The sequence below is a fragment of the Lampetra planeri genome, chromosome 16, assembly GCF_965212315.1.
Source record: "Lampetra planeri chromosome 16, kcLamPlan1.2.h2, whole genome shotgun sequence".
Classification (NCBI taxonomy): Eukaryota; Metazoa; Chordata; class Hyperoartia; order Petromyzontiformes; family Petromyzontidae; genus Lampetra; species Lampetra planeri.
This window is the reverse complement of record NC_136122.1, coordinates 12,167,731-12,190,111: the sequence shown is the minus strand read 5'-3', so window position 1 is coordinate 12,190,111 and position 22,381 is coordinate 12,167,731. Positions and strand designations below refer to the sequence as shown.

Genomic DNA, 22,381 nt, shown 5'->3' with positions numbered 1-22,381 from the left:
GTCGGCGTCTCCTCCTCGACTAACACCCCCCTCCTCCTCCTCCGCCTCCTCCCAAACCCAGTAAAACGTTGGGCCAACGTTGGTTCGGACGTTGCGTGTTGATCTTGTGAACGAGGTTAGTGAGCGGTAATGTTCGATCTTTCAACGGAGTGTTGTCGTTTGAATTTCGTGTTGGTGACTGCGCCTCTCACCCGCCACGCGGCGTGGACTATGATGATGCCTGGGCGTCTGTGAAAAGAGCATCGTGGCTTATTGTTATACTGGTAGGAACCTCCTGGTTCCACCAGCCCACAGGGGATGTTTGTGTCCGTCCGTCTGTCGTGCATCCAAAAATTGGAGGGGTCGGGCTGGGTGGAGAGGGGCTGGGTGGCGAGGTGCTGGTCTCCCCGTGGTGCCCTTATGAAACGCAACGTTTAACCTACTCGCGCCGGCTTGTGCCCGCCCTCACAGTCGGCCATATTTGCGGAATACACCACGCCGCCGTTGACCCTGGCCATTGACCGAGCAACCCAACGTTCCTACCAGCTCCCTCCGCAGGAATGTGTTTATTACATTACACGCTTTCTATTAACTCACTCTGTTGTTGTTGTCGTATCCTCAAATCTTGTAACTCAATTTTAACCAACTTCCCAATGTGGTAGCGACTACAAACCTGGTATACTTATGGCATACTGATGACAATACTATATTCTATCATTAAAACAATATTTTCAAACAATCTTTAAAACACGCTTTCTATTACCTCACTCTGTCCGTTGTTGTCGTATCCTCAAATCTTATAACTAAATTTTAACCCACTTCCCAATGTCGTATCGACTGCGAACTTGGGAAACGTATGTCATACTGATGACAATACTATATTCTATCATTAAAACACATATTTTAAAGCAATCTTTTTATATGTTATGTTTCTGCTTGAGTCTAATTGTCCATGCTCAACTGACGTTGGCTGTAAATCACCATGCCCCCTTACGTTATGGCAAGCTTCGGGGCCACTTCCTGGAGTCGTGCAGTTCTGCCATTACTCGTACGGTACATTTAATTAAAGCGTGTTTAAAAAAAAAGTATTTTAAATAACACATTCCTGTGGAGGGATCTGGTAGGAACGTTGGGTTGCTCGGTCAATGGCCAGGGTCAACGGCGGCGTGGTGTATTCCGCATTGGATTTCCTCCAGTCTAAATACATTTTCTGATTCTTATGAGAGGGAATAGGATCACTTCCAATTGCTATTCGAGACTGCAGTCCACTGAGGAAAAGCAATCATGTTATTTGTCTGTAGATGTACTTCATGTAAAACTGTTGAATGAGTTCACTGATTGGTATACCTGATGATAATAATATACCGTACTGTACAATCAAATTCACAGGTTGCCCTCGACTAGAGCAAGACTAAAATATTTATCTTTTAAATGTTGGCCACACACTAAGAGGCAATGCCACGAAGCGGGCAGTGTTGAATCTAAATTTGACGTTTTCGTGACTGCAGGGATCCATACTCTTTGGTTCTTTCGGTAAAGTCACGTAGGTATAAAATAAATTAAATCACAACGTTTTGGGTGCAACACAAGCGTCCGTCATCAGGTGGGACAACCACAGAAAGAAACAATTGCTGAAGTGGACCCACTTACCCAAAGAACCAAAGAGTAGTGTTACTTTGCGTGTCTTTCTGGGTTTATTTCATCTCCCGGTTAAACAGTAGAGGCCAGCCACACGTTCGCCCGCCCGCCTGCCCACCTCGGACAATTTGTGCACAAATCGCCTGCTCTTGCTGTCCGGCGTAAGTCTTGTGGCCTTGCTGTTGAGAGGCCCATTCACTCATTAACTGAAATCCAAGTTCTCATTTGTTTACCGGGTGAGAGTCCCGTTGAAACCACGAGTCTTCTTCCTCAAGAGTGGCTCGTGACAGCTGTTCGAGAGCTTCGCGTTGTGTTTTCTGGTTGCGGCGCGTGTTGTTCGGCACAATGTCCGAGGTTAACGCTGCGCGTGCCTCAAGCTTCTTCTGAATTTAAGTCCGAAACGTCGAACATCGTGCCAAGAAACACGCGGTACAGCCTGAAACCCCGTCAGAGAGCCATAGAGCACATCCGTGAAACTTTAGTCATAGGGCAGCTCTACCAATTGGGCAACCTTAAAGTCATCACTTCAAAACCATCCCACCTAATGATGCACATTGGGTGTAATCCTGTAATTATCTATAGTCTCATTTATTGAATGAGTCATTGGTTTGGCACCTTCACAAAAACGAAGTTGTGATAGAATCAGAAAAGTATTATTGCTTGGGCCCAAATGCTAGGTCCAAAATATTCCCCATCCAGCGACTGATCAGTGCAGCTAAGGGGACTCCAGTGTCAAATAGTTATCATCGGCGGGCTGTTTCCAGGTGGTAGGCCTAACGTGGCCACGGGCCGTATGGAATGAAGTCCCTGGATGTAGGTTCCCACCCCCGTTCTCGAGTGATTAAGCGGCTTACTAGAGTGGAGTGTGGAGGTATTAACTTAAGATGAGGCCAGTGGCTCACGAGGTTAAAGGTGCTCGCTAAATCCTATGCCAGGGCGCTGAGCAAACGACGCCAGAGTCCTGAGACCACATCCAAATCGGCCATGATCCATCCACTGCTGGATGATGGCACCCCTAAGCCATCACCACCTCTCACAATCTTGCGATGTAACGAGCGACGCCGCAGTGAACATTCGTTTCCCTCGGGCGCATTCTAAACTAAACTATTTTTTCTATTTTACCAGGTAAAGCCCACTGAACTACATTTCTCTTTTTTTTTAGAAGCGACCTGGCCACAAATCATAGCTTCACGAAGTGGCTTTTCACGTGGAAATTTATAGCAGCCAAATACTATAAGTGTTTCTAAATGTGGAGGGAAAACCCGGAGGACCTGGAGAAAAATCCACGCGACCAAGGGTAGAGAGAGACACGCAAACTCCAAATATACTGTATAGGCATCAGGGTCGGGATCAAACCCGTGACCACATGTATACCAGGCGAGATAGTTAATATCTTGCTAACGTGGCGCCCATTCTCTTTGTTGGTTGCCACTGCTATTAGTCTTGACCACCAGCCATCATCATCTTCAGTTCTTGAGGTGAAGGGTCCTAAGTTTGAGCCACCAGATGCAGAACCAGGTTCTCGTTTGTGGCGTATTTTGAAGGTCGCTGGCCGATGACTCAGAATTACGTGTATACAACAACAGAGATACCCTCATCGTGCAACTATGTTTTTCATCTCATTCAGTCAAGCCCTTCCCTGAGGGCTTATTCTGCAGACGTTGGCACGCAGAGAAATTTGAGTATATCTAGTGAGTGAGTGCAAATTAAGCTAAAAATACAGCTCAATTCATACTCACAAAGTCAGCGATTTCCTGCTCGCATAGCAGTGAGACGGTAATCATCTATTTTAGAGCCCTCATCCAGTGACAGAATTTCCGCGTGCTTATTATGGTGGGGGTGAGACTTTCCAATGTGGAACTCATTTTATTGACCCCGAAGGGATGGTGGTCTTACTCAACCCCCAACCAGGATTTGAACTCGCAGCCTTCCGATTGCGAGCCTCTTGCGCCTACTCTTGAACTACCTGGCCATTTTAAACGAACGCGCAGGCATGGAAGCCCGTGTCTTTCATCTGTCGGGAGGACGATTGCTTTTGAAAATGGCTGTAATTTTAATTGATCACACTGTATGTACTCGGCACGGGATGGACGGAAATTGATCTCGGGTCGCTGAAGTCGTCGCGAAGTGAACTGATTACTGCGTCATCGCTCCCCACCGTTCATCATTTACCAGCGGTTTACCGCATGGGGTTTGCAGTTGTGCTACAATGTGTTATTGGAATTTCGAGAGTAGTCATTGATATTGTTCTTATCAACTTTCTATTTCGCTTAGACTTTAACTATACTTATGAGTGTCCTTCATATTGAAGCGTCTTTCAATATGAAAGACGCTTCATAAAATAGAGTGTTATTAATATTTAGAGTTTTACCGCGTGTTGTTCGGGATGATGTGCGGGGACATCTTGCTCCACATGCCGGGGAGCTTCTTCAGAGACTGACTCGAGAATTTCCCCGGCACGTGGATCGAAACGTCGGACGCGATATCGAACAATAGGAGGTGCAATCCGAACACACGTCGCAGGAGCGGTGCGCCGCCAGTGGCTTATGCTGCGTCGTGAACATGCGTGGTGGGTACATGCATCCGACGAGGCATCCTCTTTAGAGGCGTTTCACTCCGTCGTTATTTCTTAAGTGTTTCACCAAAGGCATCTGGTGAAGAATTTAGTTGATAGGGGTGGGGTGGAGGGCGGTGGGGAAGGGGGTTGATTTTCATGTTAAATAAATTAAACATCTTTCTGAATAAAATAATTACTTTTTGAAAATCAATGTCCGAGAACGAGGGAGCACAAGGCTGCCAGTCGCAGAGCCACGGTGTCGTGCGGTGTTCTTCATCGCAAGGCCCATGGGCCACTGGCGGCCCCTGATGCGGCCCCCCGACAATACACAAATGATGAAAACACCGCCCATCATCATCATTGTGCTGCTGTCAAACCTCAATGGTTTCCAATGTGTGGCGGCCCTAACACTGATGGTGTCTTATCGGCGGAAGTGCCGCCCTCCTTTGAAAATTCGTGAAGAACGCTGCTGTAAACTGAGGCTGTGTGTCCCCGGGCGATCGGAAATGTGCTGGAAGCATTGTGAATGGGGGACTTTTTTTTTAAGTTGCTGCCATGAGCAGTAAAGTGATGATGGCACTGTTGTGGTGATTTATTATCAAGAATGGAAGCAAAATCCCGTGGGAAATTTGTTTAATCATGATTAGATTTAAAAAATCTTGTATAGACAAAACGCTGTACAAGGTGATAATATTAACTGTGCACACAAACAGAACTAAAATGATGGTTGATAATTTCTGAACTCTTACCATAACTGCTCTTCGCATAACTTCCTCTTACCATGACTTCTGTCATCCGTGATGATCCTTATTTTGATTGTTGTTTCCCCACGGATAAGTGGCTTAAATTCATGGACAATGGGAGCCATGATGTTCTTCCACCATCACCGTGGCGGATGAGAGACGTTCTGCTGTAGAGGGTAAAAGTAAGAACATTGAAGTAAAAACAAAAACTCGATTCGGGCAGATTGAGCAACGCGGTGTGCACAAGCCATCTCAACCACCCTAAACCCCCTGTGCTGATGACGAACAACATAACACCTCGAATAATAGAATATTAAGAATAAATGTGATGAATACAATGGAATGCTCTGAAATGTCAACAGCTGCCGTTGAGACTTGTGCACGCAGTTCACTTGCTGACGAATGAATCAGAATATTTATTTCTGCTGGAGGAATTCGATGAGCTATAAAACTCTTTTTCACAGATGTCGGTCGCGCGCCCCCTTCGTCTCGCTCCCATTGGCTGCCTCGTGCCACAACCGGCACGTGTCACTCCATGAGGTCACGCCAGCACAGCGCAGCCTCCTGGCAGACCCCACTGTGGCTTCGGTCACCGGACCGCACCGTCAGTTCCCACCTTCGGTTTCAATAGTTGGTGTTTACTCGACCTGAAGTACGTTTGTAAAATTGAGGGCGAAATTAATAAGTCAAAGTCCGGCGCTACAATTGGTTGGTCAGGAACAACGCACCGGGGCGTAAACCGGGGTGTCTGCCGGTATATATATACGTTCTCGAATAAAGTCACGTCGGATGCGGTTAATAAGAAATTTGCATAGGTATACGCTAAATTTCGATTTAAAGCTTTGGTGACTGCAGGGATTCATATTCTTGGTTTTTTCGGTAAAGTCACCTAGAAGGGAAATAATAAAATAAAATTAACATAATAAAATACAATTCTCACGACGTTTCGGCCACAACGCAAGCAGCCATCCTGAGGTGAGGACGGCTGCTTGCTTTGTGGCCAAAACGTCGTGAGAATTACCTTGTGACGAATTCCATCCAGTCACGGACAGCCCGAATCAGGAGGCCACTAAAAACGAGGCATGAATCGCAACACAGTAGTGTATCTTACATACACTGTCAACCCATACGGGTTATACCCCGTATTCTTGTACAAGGAAATTGAGTTTTCAGGTCCATACGGCGTACAGCCGTTTCAATACGGGCAAATTAGTTTTTGTCTATTTGTTTGTGTTTCTCCCTCGTGATGGGACTTTGTAGGATGAACGATTTTTAAGGGGCACGGGGTGACCAATAAGGTTTGAATTGGTCTGTAACAAGGCAGGGCACCGATAAGGGGTTGACTGGTACGATGTTACAGTGTCGCATTTCAGATCGTCCTGTGCCGAATAACCGCCCGCACCGAGGGGAGTTATTGTGCACGATGGTGCGTCTGTCATTTCCCATAGATCGATCGGTGTTATCAATTTATTCTAATGTATTTAGCGAATGCTTTTACACGTGACTTTTACACAGAGCACCAGATGCACGAGGAAAACAAATAATTAAATAAACACACGCGGGTGTCGATGTTTCGCTCGAACTCGACGTCAGCCTCGCGTAGCCACAGAGCCACGTGACAGCCTCCTCCTCGAGTAGTGCCCGGCACGCCGTGACGGACTTGACAGACGGAGACGATGTCTGAAGCCACACGGTCTCCTGCTCCCCGCATTCACACAGCGAGGCTGTCCCGTAGTAGAACGATGCCCTTCATTGATGTTCGGAAGCGGCATACACGTTGATCCTAATGCAACAAAAAAAACAAAGTACATACCCGCAATGTCACCAAATCTGCCTGTAATCTTCCGTTGAGGGTGTCGCGGATCTCGTACTCATTAACGCTAATGACGGTGCGGAAATCGGTCCCGTCCAGACTATACTACCTCAAGTTGGCAATCTGTTGGCCCTCCCGGCTATTAAACCAATTACAACATTGACGACCAGAACAATTCTCAGGCGTCGCAAATGGAACCACGTTACATAATAATTTTAAATATTGCATTGACTGCCAATGACTCCACTTGATCATGACTTATTTACGCAAGAAAAGCCACACTCAAGTCTGCAGACTTGGGATGTTTGGCCAACAGCAGTGATGCGACGGAAGAGTGCACGAGTGTTACCATGGTGCCACCCTTCGTGGCAGCGCGTTCGTTGCAAGAGGTTCATGGTTCAAATCCGGCAGGCCACCCTGGCGAATGCCACGAGCGCGTCGACCGTGAGAAGCGCTCTGTCAACTTCACAGTGGACGTTAAAGATCCCGTGACCGTCATTCAAAGAAGAGTAGGCCATCGTGTTCTTCGTGTCCGGGTCCAAACTTGTGCAAATTTGAAAAAGTTACTTGCCTGCAAGCTTACTCAATTGAGATTATACATCGCAATCGTACCCTCACCCCCCCTACTAGCAGACTCGTGCCTGTTCGTAGGCCGTTGCCAAGTCACCTGGTGTCGCCGCACAGGGACAGCTGTTGCTGAGGGTTCCCTTCGGATGGTTGACATGAGCTGTGGGGTGCTTTGCATTGCTACCGTATGAAAGGAAGTGACCTAAAAAGGCAAAGATGATGATTGATCATCATCATGAAGGTGGGGGAGGAAGAGGTTGAGCTCGGACTTGAACTGTGAGACAGAGCCAGCGGTGCAGATAGCCCAGGGGGGGGCGGTGGGGGAGGGGGTGGAATCTTACAAACCAAAAGGTAAAAAAACACTGCTATTATCACGCAGATTTTTTAACTGTGCAACATTTTGTTGAACTGGCTTCTGAGTTATTTATTTTTGACTGTGCGTTGTAAAATCATGGAATGCCACTGTTTTTTTGTTTTTACACCAGACTCAAGTTGTCCTTCAACTCGCGTTTCTGGGAGAAATCAGGTCAACTCAGGCCAAACTCAAGTCGCCTGTCCAATGGACACGAGGTGCGAGTCTCCGTGTGCTCCCACCTGGTATTCAGTAAAAGACTCTGCTTGCTAATCTTGCCCCCTGATGCTGATGGGGTGTGTGCCCCACGCCCAGACCGGTCCACCCAGATTCACCATTCCCAAAGGGCTTGTTCGATCGTCGCAGAGACACGCGTCCATCCAGCCCCCTCACTCGCATTGCCACGCGACATCTCCTCGGAGAGGGCGGCTCTCCGTCTGCGAAACTTAAAAACGTTTCGCGATCCTCTCTTTTTTCTTTCCTTCTCTCTTCCTCTTTCCACCAACCGGCGTTGTTTATTTGCGTTGCCTGGCACAGGTGAAGAGGCAGCAGGGGGGGGGAGCGTGCGAAGTGGCGTCACACGAGGAGGTGCGGCGCGGCACTCGCCCCCAAAGTCGCGTACGCCGACCCCGGCGGGAGGAGACGCGGGCGGAGAGTCGGTCGCGGCGCGTCGGTCGCCTCCGCGAGACTCCGGTCGACGGCGACGCCCGTTCCGAGGTGAGCAATCGGTGGTTGTTGTGTAAGGGCGCTCGACGAAAAAAGAGTGGTCCTGCTCAGACGCTTGACTAAGGTTACTTTTATGCCTTCGCTGCTTCCATCGTCCTTGCTGTTGCCCCCCGTGAGCTTGGCCCATTGCTTCCCCCTGTGCCGTGTTGAGGACACGGTCCACAGCACTGAACTGTTTGGTCTCGCCCTTCCACGCTGCGTTCGACCACCGCGCTCGCAGGACACAACAACAACACACTCGCCGGCCACACTCGCCGGCCACACTCGCCGGCCACACTCGCCGGCCACACTCGCCGGCCACACTCGCCGGCCACACTCGCCGGCCACACTCGCCGGCCACACTCGCCGGCCACACTCGCCGGCCACACTCGCCGGCCACACTCGCCGGCCACACTCGCCGCACTGCAGGTCACAGCACTTCTCCCTCTCTCTGCCTCTTCTTCTCATCGCCCTGCACCGCTCGACTTTTGACCAACCTCGAATTCTCTTTTCCCAAGTTCTTACGGCGACCTTGCCGGAGTAAAGAAAACACATCCACACCCCCTGCCCATCGTCACCTCCAGTCGTGCTTTTCGTTGGTGACCGTGTGCCGTCTCGTGCCTTTTGGACCCTGTGCTCAGCAGTGGTGATGCATTAAACCCGAAACTCTGAGGTAACTACTGTTCACTGTATAAAGACCCCCGCTAGAAATTATTGAGAGAAAATGTATAGAGAAAGTCAACTTTTTTTGATACTTCAAAGCCTCTACACGTCTCCAACCAGTCTCAGTGTTCTCTTTTCGTATGGCCTGCGAAGAGCAAGTAATTGCAGGGCTGCACCTCTATCTTATTTTGTGTCAATCGCGAAAACGGTCAGCGGAGACACTCGCCCGCTTTGTGTTAACATTGAAGAGGTAACGCCACAACTTGTTCCAGCATCTGAATTCTGTAACGTGAAAAAAAAAAGGCCCTGGCTAATTTGCCACCACCGGAATGTAGACGGCCCACGGCGTCGCGTCGTGAGGTGGATTCTGATGAGCAGGTTTCATTTCCCCCTGAACCTGTGAAAGGTCATCACACAGTACACACAAAGTACACACACACACAGTCCACACACAATGTTATCCCACGCCTGACCGCATAGCAGCATGCGACTGAATTAAAACCGCATACATTGAATTTTGGGTAATAAGCATGCATATATGCAAAATTGCCCAAACCGAACCCGCATAGAGCATGGGAGACTTGTACAGTGTCTCATCTGCAGTTATTACAGATCGGTTCACATGCAGGTGCTGGGTGGATTAATGTACGTGTGTTGAATTTCTTTTGCACCGTACGTACTCAACCATGCTCATCAGAGGTGCGGGGGAAGGACAACAAACTATAAACACAAAACGCAGTTCTAAAGAAATGACTTTTCAATCTACGTGACTTTACCGAAAGAACCAGAGATTATAAATTCCTGCAGTCACGAAAGCTTCAAATCAAGACTGTGATACATCGCAGGATTAAATTTCGATTTAAAGCTTTCTTGACTGCAGGGATTCATCTTCTTGGTTCTTTCGGTAAAGTCACGTAGAAGGGAAGTAATAAAATAATAAAAATAAAACATAATAAAATAATTCTCACGACGTTTCGTCTACAACGCAAGCAGCCGTCTTCAGGTGAAGAATGAAACACTGCCAAGCTTGAAGCGTATATATTCCACCTCCAACCCAACTTATATATACGCTCCAAGCTTGGCAGTGTTTCATTCTTCACCTGAAGACGGCTGCTTGCGTTGTAGCCGAAACGTCGTGAGAATTATTTTATTATGTTTTATTTTTATTATTTTATTACTTCCCTTCTACGTGACTTTACCGAAAGAACCAAGAAGACATCGCAGGATTGTAAGAGCGTGTCGGCGGCTTGGAGGGATCTTCATCTAATCGCGGATTGACCATGGTTTATGATGATGATGATGAGAGAATAGAAAAGGTGCAGGCATTTTCTGTGGTGGCTAAAGAATCTCTTTGTGAAGTGAAGGGCACCTAAATACGTGGAAATGCCCAGCGTTATTTGCCTTCAGGGCCATCCAATGCATTTTTGTGGAGGGTTTGTTTTTGATGCAGTGACAATCGAGTGGTCACTTATTTACCCAGCTTATGGCTCACTTAGTCTCAAGACCCCTTTTTCAGGAGGGTCCTGTTAGTGCATGTTTGGGTGTGTGTTTATTTTAAAGAGGTTTTTTTGTTTGTGTTTTATTTACCTTGACAACAAAACAACCTTTTTCAGGAGGGTCCTGCTACATTGCATTTTTTGGCAAATTCCTCGTATAGAAAAGAAAAGTCACACTCCCTGTGATAGGAAAGTGGAGTACCCCAGCGAAAGCCCGCCACGCATACGATAGGATAACGTTTAAAAGGTCCACACGGTTCATGAACCCTCTCACGACTCTTTATCAGTTATCAGCGATCGTTTTGACCGAATGTATCTCGACCGCCAGAATGTCAATACATTGGAGAAAATAAAGATCAAATACCAATCATAATAATAATGATGCCCTTCATTCATCGAGGGTCCTGCATTCGGATGTTGGCCCATTCCATTATAAGTGGTGGTTTCACATGTGGGAGGAATCCAGAATTCGGAGAGAAAACCCACGACACGCATGCAGAGTGGGTAATACTCAAAATGTCCACACAGGTGGGTTCACTGAACCGGCTTGCTGTAATGACATCCCCTGGTCACCTCGAAGCCCAATCAACTTGGGGCTTTCACAAATTGCCCGCATACAGTGGGGGTTTCCTAAATGCCAGTCTTCTTGCCTTATCGGATTTCCATGTTTACCGATCATCAGGTCTGGGGCAAAGTGCAAGGACTTGGTGAATGAGTAAGAGAAACGATGGCGGAGATCGATGGGGGTGTGCATGTTATTGGAATTGATGGATACTGGGGCTGTGAATAAGAGACGTTTGACGATGATAGGATATTTTCAGTATTTCATCATCATCATCATTATGGTCGTACGCTCGTCTTGCCGAGCCAGGCGACAGGAGGGAGGGCTCTGGGACCACCGGGGAGTCCAGTCGACGATGTTGTCAATCGGAGTCTGTCGCTGTGTCCTGTCTTGGTTCTGAACGAGGGCTGTGGCCCCTGAACGTGAGCCCCGTGTCGCGTTTTTTTCTGCTGTGAGTTTCTGTCTCTCCGCTGCGTTCTCGAGTTGCGCCGTGTGCTCTCCGGCACGGTGTCCGACGCTTCGCCGCACGTGCTGGAAAGCTGTCTGTCCCATCGTGCTGAAGAAGATATTGCAGCAAAGCCGTGAAAACTTACATAGGAACGGTGAATTCTTGTTATTTGTGTTCACAAGTTGTATTTGCAGACATTCAACCGTGAAGCTTCTTTGCTCTTCCAGTTGTACAAGGCTGTTCTCTTTGCCTAAGGGCTCAATCACTACAGGGTTGTGTTACAAGTTTCTATGTAATAAGCGACGAACCTGTGTATTTGTGTTTGTATGTATGTGTGTAAACATCAACTAGGCACTGGTTGATTATGGATGGGGCAGGCTTCGTAGTAGTCAATAGTTGATTAGGGATTTGTTTACACCTAGTATTGACTCCTCCACCAATTTGAATGAATAAGGAGTCGTATTATGAGAGTTTATGGAAATTGGGGAAAATAAAACGTGACATTTGATCCCGATAATTAGTCTCTCCCGTCTCTCGCGCCGCTTACCAGGCTCCACGAATGGGCACGACATCCTGACGAGTGAACGTGAGAAACGGGGAGAACGAAAGTTTCGATAACGTCATCATCGTCATCATCGTCATCGACGCCCCCCCCGCAGGGTGGTGAGGGGACCAGGATGATGGAGGGCGACGGCTTTGAGGACGGGTGGCCGGTGGTGGGGGGCGCGACCGTGACCTCGAGCCACGTGAACGGCGGCGACCACCACGAGGCCTCCCCGGACCCCCGCGAGCTCTTCGAGATCTGCGACAAGGAGGGCAAGGGCTTCATCAGCAAGAGGGACCTGCAGGTAGGGTGGCCGTGGCACCGGGCCACGCTGTGAAAAGTCGCTCGTGCGCACGAATGTTGAACTCCTTTCACGCACCGTACGTAGCTCAGCCGCGCTAATCGGAGGTGCGGAGCGACGCTCCGCGCTTATCGTGTTTGGGTGTTTTGCGAAGTATTATTTTGTCATGAATTTTTTTTTTCGTTAAATATTTTAGTGATGGGCGATTATATAAGGTGGGGAGAATAATGAACCCGTGACCTCCTGTATACCAGGCGATGTAGTTACAAGATTTGCTATTGAGGGGTGACTGTAAAGCTCAAAGGTTGGAGTGTTGAGCTGATTTCTTGGGGTTGAATTGGGGATTCAGCCACCTGTTGTCAAACCGGTTTGCTCTATTGTTAAGCGGCGATTGCCTCAGCCCATTCACGAATGATTGTATGATAGAAAGTAATCAAATAAAGTTTGGCTCCATACTTAATTTGGCAAAATTCCAGCTCTGAGAATTAAAAAGTATCAATCACGCCTGTCATGTAATGGACATTGTTCTCCGTAATGTGGTGGGTGGGAAAGTGCTACCCCTACTGTTATACACCCAAGGTGACTTGAAGGGATTTCAAAAGTAGCTCCGCAATATCCACTTCCGTGGACCGTCCTCTCGCGTGAAGGGTTAAAATACCCTGCAAGAGAATGAGTTTGAGTCTTTGTATCATGACATAATGGTGATGATGATGACGCACATACACACACGCAAACACAAAGATCCCTCTCGTAGCCTTTCACAGACTCTTGGGGCAAGCGCTGTTAGCGAGCACCTATATGAAGGCCTATACAGCGCAGGAGTTGGTGGGTGGCCAGCACCACGCCCGGCCACCTTTGTCACCCCAGTGCTGATGTTTGCACACTGCACCATGTACTCACTCAAGGCTGAGTCAACTTAGGGGAGTTTTAGCACCAGTTTTGATATATGTAATCGATGTTGGCTGTGAGCGAGGCCGGGTTCTTAGCGCAGTGCATTAACCACTACACTGCCACTCTGCATACTCGTTTACACACACGCTCACGTACGCACGCACGCACACGCACACACGCACACGCACGCACGCACACGCACGCACCGACAGCGCTTGCAGGGGGAGCTGCCGCTGAGTGCCGAGCAGCTGGAGTCGGTGTTCGACAGCCTCGACACGGAGGGCAATGGCTACCTCACCCTGGCCGAGTTCACGCGCGGACTCGGTGAGTTGCTGGGCGGAAGAGGGGCAGGGTTCATGGTGGCTGTGACGTCACACGTCATCTTGTTCTCTCGTGCTTCGCGCTTGTGGTGTAGTAAATAGCAACCTCAGGATCCGTGTCCGCTAGTGAGCAGCTCGGCCTCCCGCTGAGCCAGCAGTTCCACTGTTGGCGGTTCGCGTGAGAACGCGCATCGTTCCCCTCATGTCAGGGTCCCAAATCACTTGGGATCGTGCTCACCACAGAGAACTGTAGCGACACGACCGCGGTCTACGATAGCTGGCGTAAAACTGTGCCACACGTCCTCGCGCATGGCCTTGCGGGAGCCTCGGTACCGATGAAGTTATTTTATTCTGGTTTTTCTTCCGGTTCCGGAAGAGCAACCGGTGACGTACGCGTGCGTCAGCGGAATGGGAAAGGGGTTAAGCACCTGCGAGGGACGCACGCGCACGTACGGACGCACACGTGCGCGTGTACGGACGCACGCGCACCTGTGCGTCAATGCGCGCCCGCACGCACGCTGGGAAGCGTAACGGAATGCGTGCGCGGGCGTCATTGGCGATGCTCCTCCGCGTTTTGCTGCAGGAATGTTCACGAAGGACGAGCGCGTGGAGGACGGAGGTGCCGGCATGGAGTCGGAGCCAGGAGGGGAGGACGAGGAGGAGCACCGGTTTCTCGCCATGATGGAGGAGATGGGGGCAAGCAGTGATTTCCAGGAGTGAGGGCTGCCACCCCCCCTCCCCCCCCCTGCACATAAAGACAAAGATCCCCCCTGTAGCCTTAACAGACTGTTGGAGCAAGTGCTGTTAGCGAGCACCAATGAAGGCCGACACGGCACACGACGAGGTGGCTAGCAACACGCCCAGCCACTTTCTTCTCCCCAGTGGCGATGTTTTTACACATCGCACCAGGTACTCATTTGAGGCCGAGTCGACCTCGGGGAGGCCCAGGACCGGTTCCGATAATCCCTACTGAAGTTGGCCGTGAGCGGATGTGGAACTCGGGTCCCCGGGTTCGTAGCGCAGTGGGCTAACCGCTAAACCACCACTCCCACTAACGCACAGACATAACTCTCGCACCGTCACTGAGACTTCGCTGTCACACCCAACATCAACAACGCTCACTCTTAACTCGGCCATAGATACTCCTCTAAAACATCAAAATAACACGCAACCCTCACGTAACCATAACACATAATACTGACGTAACACTCATCTTAACTCTGTAAATAAGCAGACAATATGTCTCCTGCATATACCCGTTCTTACACGTAAAAAAAAAAAATTGATTTTTTTTTTCATTTCTACAATACCCGTGAACCACACAAGGCCCTTCTCGGAGTGCCCAGTTCCTTCAGGGAGTGCGCAATTTCAGCAGCATTGGTTCAATGCAAGCAGAGCCTGCACCGGTATGAGCACACAGTGTCTCGTCAGCAGTCGGGCTTGCCAGAACCAATGCTGGTGAACTTTCAGATGTTCATGCCAAGAACTCGCTCTTTGAGACATGGGTCATAGTTCAATGCGAAATTGGGAAATAAATAACCTGATCATTTTGGCTCAGGATTACTTTGTTAACCTGACTCCTAGTCATTGTATTCAAACACTGTGCCAGCCATAGAAGTTGTTTGACCATACTTCATCGCGCTGGTCCGTGCGGGACGGTGAAGGGGTCGGGGGGGGGGGGATTGGCGGTCCAAGACGGGCTCAGCTGTCGCTCTCCACCGATGTTCGCATCATCGGGGAATCAAACTGCGGCCTTGTAACCGCTTGGCATACCGCAAATGATCCTAACGCTTGCCCCCTCCCCCCCCCTTTACTCCCCCCCCCCCCGACCGCCCTCAGTCAGAGCGACTTGCGGGAGCTGTGGCGGCGCATGCGGCGCGAGCGCCCGGAGCTGCTGCCCAACCTCGAGCAGTTTGTGGGGCGCGTGACGACGCGGCTCCACGACGCGCAGCTCGAGCGCAGCAGCATGGAGCAGGCGCTGAGGAAGTGAGCGCCGCGGACGCTCTCGCACGCCGCCTGGCCACTCGCTCACCCGGCCGCTCACCCAGCCGCTGTCTCAACCAGCTGCTCACCTGGCCACTCGCCCGGTCATTCACAGAGATACTCACCCAGCCACTCGCCCTCACCCGGCCACCTGCCCTCACCCAGCCACTCACCCTCACCCAGCCACTCACCCTCACCCGGCCACTCGCCCACTCGCCCAGTCATTTGCCTGGCTACCCACGTGGTTACTCACCTGGCCCTTGCACCTGCCCTCATTACGCACACTCACTCGTTTGTCAGTTCCCACACTTGCTCGCCCGCTAACCTGTCCCGTGCCACTGGCGGTCCACCGGCACGCTCGCTGACTCGCTCACTCGCTCGCGTTCAGCGTGGCTGTCTTCTCATCTACTCCCCATCCTCTTCCCCCCTCCCCCCCCCACCGTGACACCCGACCACCTCAGGAAGACGACGGAGCACGAGCGAGCGGTGCAGAGCCTCTACGAGGAGATGGAGCTGCAGATCCGCGCCGAGCAGGACAAGCTGCGCCAGGTTGGTTCGCGATGGGGAGCCAGCGTCACCGGGGGGTGGGGGGGGGGGTCCACGTTGTTTGTCGAATGCCGTCATTAATTTTTTGTCCCATGTTTTAAATTAACGCTTTCTCACTGGGGTTGAAGTAACTGCCTACCGTTAATCACGGGGTTATCGCCCACAAGTTGGCAAACGAATGGATGGACAGATGAACGAATAAATTAGTGAAAAGATTAACAAATAAATCGACACATTCACGAACGAGAGCGTACATTTTTTAAATCAGTGGCCCGACGAAATCACAAATGAATAAACACACAAATAACAAACTAATTAACGTGTGTGGGGAGCGGTGGTGCAGATGGTAGCGCTGCACGATGAACCAGGCGACCCGAGTTCGATTCCCGCTCACAGCCAACACCAGAGACGATTATCTGAACCGGTCCTGGTCTTCCCCTAGGTCGACTCAGCCTCAAATGAGTACCTAGTGCAATGCATAAAAAATTGCTACTCGGCAGACAAAGGCGGTCGGGCGTGTTGCTGGCCACCCTCCCCACTCGTGTGCCGTGCCGGCCTTCATAGGTGCTGCAACTCGCGAACAGCACTTGCCCCAACAGTCTTTTACAGGCTACACGGGGGAATTTTGTCTTTGTGTCCAGTCCCTGGTGGAGGCGTCGGGGCGCCACCCGGCACGCAGCCCCGAGCTGGAGAAGGAGCTGACGGAGAAGGAGCGCGAGCTGGAGTCGCTCGCTCAGAGGCAGGCGGAGGTGAGCGATCGATGGCACGGTTCATGCGTTCACAGTCGTCGTCGTCATCATCATCAGCAGCAGCGGCCATGAGCGATCCGCTGCTGGATGCTGGCTTCCTCAAGCCCGTCGCCTTGTCCCTAAAGCTGTGCGAATAGTTCGGAATGCTCGCCGATCTTGTGAGGTCGACGAGCAGAGTTGAGACTGGATATAATGACTGTTTGGGTGACGAGTTGTGACGCTGCGCGGTTGTGACGCTGCGATTGTGACCCCGTGTGGTTGTGACGCTGCGTGGTTGTGATTCCGAGTTCTGATGCTTGGTGCGTGTGGTTGTGGCGCTGTGATACGTGGTTGCGACACTGCGTTTGTGACGCTGTGCGGTAGTGCAAGTGCGGTTGTGACGCTGTGCCGTGGTGGGAATGTGCGCTGGTGGCACTGCGCGTTTGTGACGCTGTGCGTTTTGTGCCGCCGTGCGGCGGCGGCACCGTGCGCTTGTGACGCTGCGCAGCTGGAGCGGCGCGTGGCGGAGCTGGGCAGCACGCAGTCGGCCACGGAGCAGCAGAACGAGCGCCTGCGCGAGACCAACGAGCAGCTGGAGCACGAGCTGGAGCACCGGCGCTCCGAGCTGGAGGCGGCGCAGGAGAACGTGCGGCGCCTGCGCGGGCAGATGCTGGCGCAGCTGCAGCACGAGCGAGAGCTGTGAGCGCGCGCGCCGGTCTCGCGGAGTTGACAGTCACAACCCCACTCGATTCTCGAGTCGAGTGTGGGGAAGAGAAGATGGCAGGGAGAAGATGGCAAAGTCTAGCCGTGTTGGGGGACACGCGATGTTGGTGGTCGGACACGCGATGGATAAGACTGATGGGGAAGCGCCGACAAAGGCCGGCATGGCACGCGAGGGGTGGGCGGGAGGGGGGTGGGTGGGCGGGTTTAGGATGAAGTTTAAGCGCTACCCCTGACCCTGATGGTGAGTGGCACAATCCCTGACCCTGACCCTTGTGTCTGTGTGTGTGTCTGTGTGTGTATGTGTCTGTGTGTCTGTGTGTGTGTGGCACGGTGCCGTGCTCGGGCAGCGAGGAGAGGAAGCTTTCGGAGACGATGCTGAAGGAGCGCGAGAGTCTCGTCCGTCAGCTCGACGTCCTCCGGTGCGACGGGGCGATCGTGCGCGCGAATCCTCGCCGCCACCGCCATCGTCGTCATCATCACCGTCGTCACCATTGTCACCATCGTCATCATCGTCATCATCGTCACCGTCACCATCATCATTGTCACCATCATCATCGTCACCGTCATCATCGTCACCGTCACCATCATCGTCACCATCATCGTCGTCACCATCATCATCGTTATCGTCAACATCACCATCATCGTCAGCGGTGGCATCGTTAGAGGTGGACTCTTGACTTTGGTCGTCGTTTCTTCTTCCGATTATCAATTCCATTGCCCAGAACGTGAAAATAGTTGGGGGGGGAAAAGAGTGCCCACTGCCCCACGTGTGCCCCCACCTCCCCCCGTGCCCCCGACCATTTCCACAATTTCACGTACTGTACTTTATTAGAATTCACGACTCCCGTGACCAACGTGACCTCTCTGACAAAACCGTAGCCTCAGTTCACTCATCGGCCGTAGTCCCCACCTTGAGTTTGTTTACAAGTTGCGAACTCCTTGTAAACACACCGACAGGGCCAGGGACTCCTCGAGCCATTCTTCCTCTCTCCCTACCATCCCTACCAATCGCTTCACTCTACCGATGAGGCAATGCCTAACATCCCCAGGGTGTAACTACAATCACCTGGGGCTCATTCCTTCGCTTGCACTTCTCGACCATCCAAAGCTTTAACAAAGTCATTAAAACCCCGACCTGTTCAGCCTGGCTTTCACGGATGAAAACGAAATTGTTTTGTTGTAGACTAGCCTGGTTTCTATTTTAATTGCACGGTTTTAAAGTTTTAACGGGAGGATATTGATTTATACACGGGGGACGGGATGGGGGATGGTTGGGAGGGCCTTGGCTTTCAGAAAGGCATGTAAAAAAAAACAAGTGTACTCCATCGATTTATTGGCCGGCCTCTGCACCCCTCTGTCACCCCCTCGTGACCACGTGTTCGCGTGACCACATGCCCGCGTGACGGTTTGTTCGCGTCGTGCGTCGTGCCGTTTCGCAGGGAGATCAACCAGCGGCTGACGGATGAGAAGGACGCCCGGGAGTCGCTTGCGCAGGTGACGGGAACGCGATTACAAACAATCGCGATATCGTTAAGGAAGCTGTTCACTAGTGGTGGACGATTGAAATGGGGAAAAAAATACACTCGCTACAGGGCAGTGCACTGCTCACTGCGGGTGTTCCGAATGCCATGGGAATTTGATCGGCATGTGGCCGAGATTTAACGACAGAATGGCAGCCAAAAGGATGGAACGCACCAGAGAGGTCACCGCCACGGAGATGGAGCGATGGATTCGGCTCGTGTGCATCGGCGAGATAGATTGCTGCATCGCAAGATCGCGAGGGATGGTGGTGGTGGCGGCTTAGTGAGGCCTTCATTCAGTAGCGGACAAATCATGACTGACGATGACGACGATGTTGATGATTTGGGCGAGAGGGGACCGTGTGTGTGTGGAGCAGTGTTGAGGCAGTGTTGGTTGGGGGTTGATTCGGTGGTGGGTGTTGGTGGTGGGGGGGCGCATAAAACTATAAACTTTTTATTTTACCAGGTAAGGCCCACTGAGCTATGTAGCTCTTTTTTAGAAGCGACCTGGCCACAAATGATGGCGCAAAGAAGTGGCATATCACGTGGCTCATCGAAGTGGCTTATCACGTGGAAATTCATAGCAGCCAAATATTCTAAATGCACGTTGCTTATAAATGTTGAGGGGAAAAAATGGAGGACTCGGAGAAAAATCCACACGGCCACAGGGAGAGAGACACCGAAATACACAGCAGGTGTCAGAGTCAGGATCAAACATACGACCTCCTGCATACCAGGCGAGGGAGTTAACATCTCGCCACATGGGGTTGGAGTTGCTAACTGCTGGGCCCCCCCCCCCCCCTCTACCCTTCCTCCGCCTTGGACCCCCCCCAACAGAACTCTGCCGCTCCTCGTCCCAAGGTGGTGCTCGAGCGATCGGGCTCCGTGATGGCCGACTATCTCCCAGAGGCGGGGGCTGACGCCAGGAAACGGTGCGCCCTCGCCCCCCACGAACACAGCCCCCTCGCAGACGGCGGCCCCGTGAACAGCGCCTCGCATGAACATCCGCTAGAGTCAGCCTGCTGCTGCTGCTACTACTGGAAACAGGGGTCACACTCGAGGCTAAAGTAGGAGCTAAACTAGGGGTTAAACGATGAGATGGACGATGTGATGTACGAAAAGTTAGATGCGGGGTTAAACTGTCGGCTAATCTATGTTGGCAAAGCTAGGGTTTAAACTAGGAGCTAAGCTAGGATCTAAAAGTGGCTGCACTAGGAGTTGGCCTCGGGCTAAGATAGGTACACTAAGGGTTAAACTATGAGATAGCAAGGGATTATGTTAGCGGTTAAACTCGGGGTTACTTCGGAAGATTAACAGTGGGGTATACTAGAGGTTAAAATCGAGGCTAAACTGTCTAATGCTTAATCAGCTGTATCACACAGCGCATCGTGATGTACAGCGGTGCAGGGTTGATAAACATTTAATCGCGATGCCGGTTGGTGGTGTGGTGCGTCGTGCGGTATCGCGCGGTGTGGGCTGGTGCGCGATGAAACTCGGTAACTTTACCGAAAGAACCAAGAATATGAATCCCTGCAGTCACGAAAGCTTTAAATCGAATTGTTTTAGTTTAGTTTGGTTCTTGCGGCATCCAGGTTAGCGAGCGGCGCGTCGCGTTGCCGGGGCGCGCGTGCGCACCGCCGCCCTGACGTCTCCCTCTCCGCGTAGACAGCTCGTCTCTGCTGGTCTTCCTGGCTCCCCCCTCGAGACGCTAGCGGGGGAGTTCGCGCTGCACGCCGCCGGCTCGGAGAGCGGCTCGGGCTCCGAGTCGGGCGGCTCGCGGCGCGGACCCACGTCCCCGCGCGGCGGCGGCACCAGCAGCCCGGCGCGCAGGAGCCCCGGCCACGACCGCTGGCGGAACCGCATCATCTCCATCGAGGACGACCCAGACCTCGATAGGGAAGAGTCGGGGTCGCCCGCGACCCCCTGGTGGAAGGGCGGGCCGGACCTGTCGGACGTGCGGGAGGACGAGGAGGAGCCGCAGGAGGAGCCGAAGCGGGTCGAAGTGCCGGCGGCGGCGGCGGCGGAGGTGAAGGACGGGAGCGCGGTGGAAGAGGAGCGGAGGAGAAAGGAGGTGACGAGGCAAAGCCCGGCCAATCGCAGCACGGTCAGCAGCCGGGTGAGCGGCCCGGGCGTCGCTCCGTCATCGGCGTGCGTTCGCCCCTCGTTTGCATTTATAGACGGCAGGTGGAGAGATGGATCGGCGAGGGGTCGGGCGCACCGAGAGCCAGCGACGCTGAGGAGCTGGGCTTGAATTCAGGTTCCGAATGTCCATGGTTCAAACCGATTGAGTGTCGTGAATGTGATGCGAGGCGATGTCCACGCGAAGGAGCGTTTTGCCTCGCGTGGCAGGAAACCGGAGCGCTCGCACAACCCCCCGCACAGACTGCTTCACAAATCCACTCCCAGCACTGCCGCCACCTGGTCACGTCACATCCCCAAGGGGAATTTCACAAATCGATGTGCGCCGCCAACCTTGGCTAGATCATCCGTTGGTGCGCAACGACACCAGGCTAAAAGGTAGTGATTATTATTATTACTGCAAGCCTTGTTTACCCATGAAAGTCTCATCGAGTCTGATGACTTGCTTCCAGGGAAGTTGTCGCGATGTTTCAGTTTCAGTTTAATTTATTAGGATTTACCCTGTGAGCCATTCGGCTCTTGATTGCTTTGTGCATTCCAATTGAGTGATTCGTGCGCAATTTAAACCACGACGCCGAAAACCAACAATGGCCTGCTCTCGCGAAAGACGCGTGACGCAATCCCTACTGACTGCGCGTAGTTTTCACGGTTATTACACCCGCAGAAAAGGGCAGTAAACGTGTTTGCTGCTAGGGCCACGTCACCACGATGATAATGGCGACGGTGAAAATACTTTTAATTGGGAATGATAATGGTGATGACGAATGTAATGATAATGGTGGGTGCTTAAGATGATGATGGTGGTAATGGTGGCGATGGTGGTGGCAATGGTGGTGATGGTTGTGGTGATGTCCCTGTGTGCAATCAGGACCTGAGCCCCGAGCGACTCTTCAAGGTGGTTCTTGTCGGCAACTCGGGCGTCGGCAAGAGCTGCTTCATCCGGAGATTCTGCGACAACGAGTTCAACTCGGACACCACCTCCACCATCGGTAGCGGCAGCCACGTTCTATCCGCTGCTACATGAAGGCTTCTCTCACATGGTTTTGTGTTTCATACAGTCCACGCAGCACCTGCACACAGGACCGGATTAACCCATAGGCTCATAAGGCCTTGGGACCTCACATTATTTGCAGGACTTCCTTTGGGTCCTGTGTGTACAGCTT

General features: G+C 51.7%; 1 protein-coding gene across 3 annotated transcripts in view; it reads left to right on the top strand.

Annotated features, from left to right (window-relative positions):
- LOC144723065 (EF-hand calcium-binding domain-containing protein 4B-like) overlaps positions 1-22,381 on the top strand; it is a 35,129-nt gene that overhangs the window by 6,590 nt on the left and 6,158 nt on the right. Inside the window, exons 2-15 of one of the 3 annotated variants that reach the window (XM_078601618.1) lie at positions 7,783-7,867; positions 8,187-8,366; positions 12,183-12,371; positions 13,472-13,583; positions 14,163-14,295; positions 15,419-15,565; positions 16,024-16,111; positions 16,750-16,857; positions 17,345-17,535; positions 17,907-17,978; positions 18,999-19,053; positions 19,917-20,011; positions 20,745-21,183; positions 22,087-22,207. In XM_078601618.1, the coding sequence (XP_078457744.1) occupies positions 12,201-12,371; positions 13,472-13,583; positions 14,163-14,295; positions 15,419-15,565; positions 16,024-16,111; positions 16,750-16,857; positions 17,345-17,535; positions 17,907-17,978; positions 18,999-19,053; positions 19,917-20,011; positions 20,745-21,183; positions 22,087-22,207 (1,732 nt within the window). In that variant the 5' untranslated portion in view covers positions 7,783-7,867; positions 8,187-8,366; positions 12,183-12,200. Of the gene's footprint in view, positions 1-7,782; positions 7,868-8,186; positions 8,367-12,073; positions 12,372-13,471; positions 13,584-14,162; positions 14,296-15,418; positions 15,566-16,023; positions 16,112-16,749; positions 16,858-17,344; positions 17,536-17,906; positions 17,979-18,998; positions 19,054-19,916; positions 20,012-20,744; positions 21,196-22,086; positions 22,208-22,381 lie in introns of all 3 variants that reach the window. The other 2 variants (XM_078601616.1, XM_078601617.1) reach the window with 2 other exon arrangements.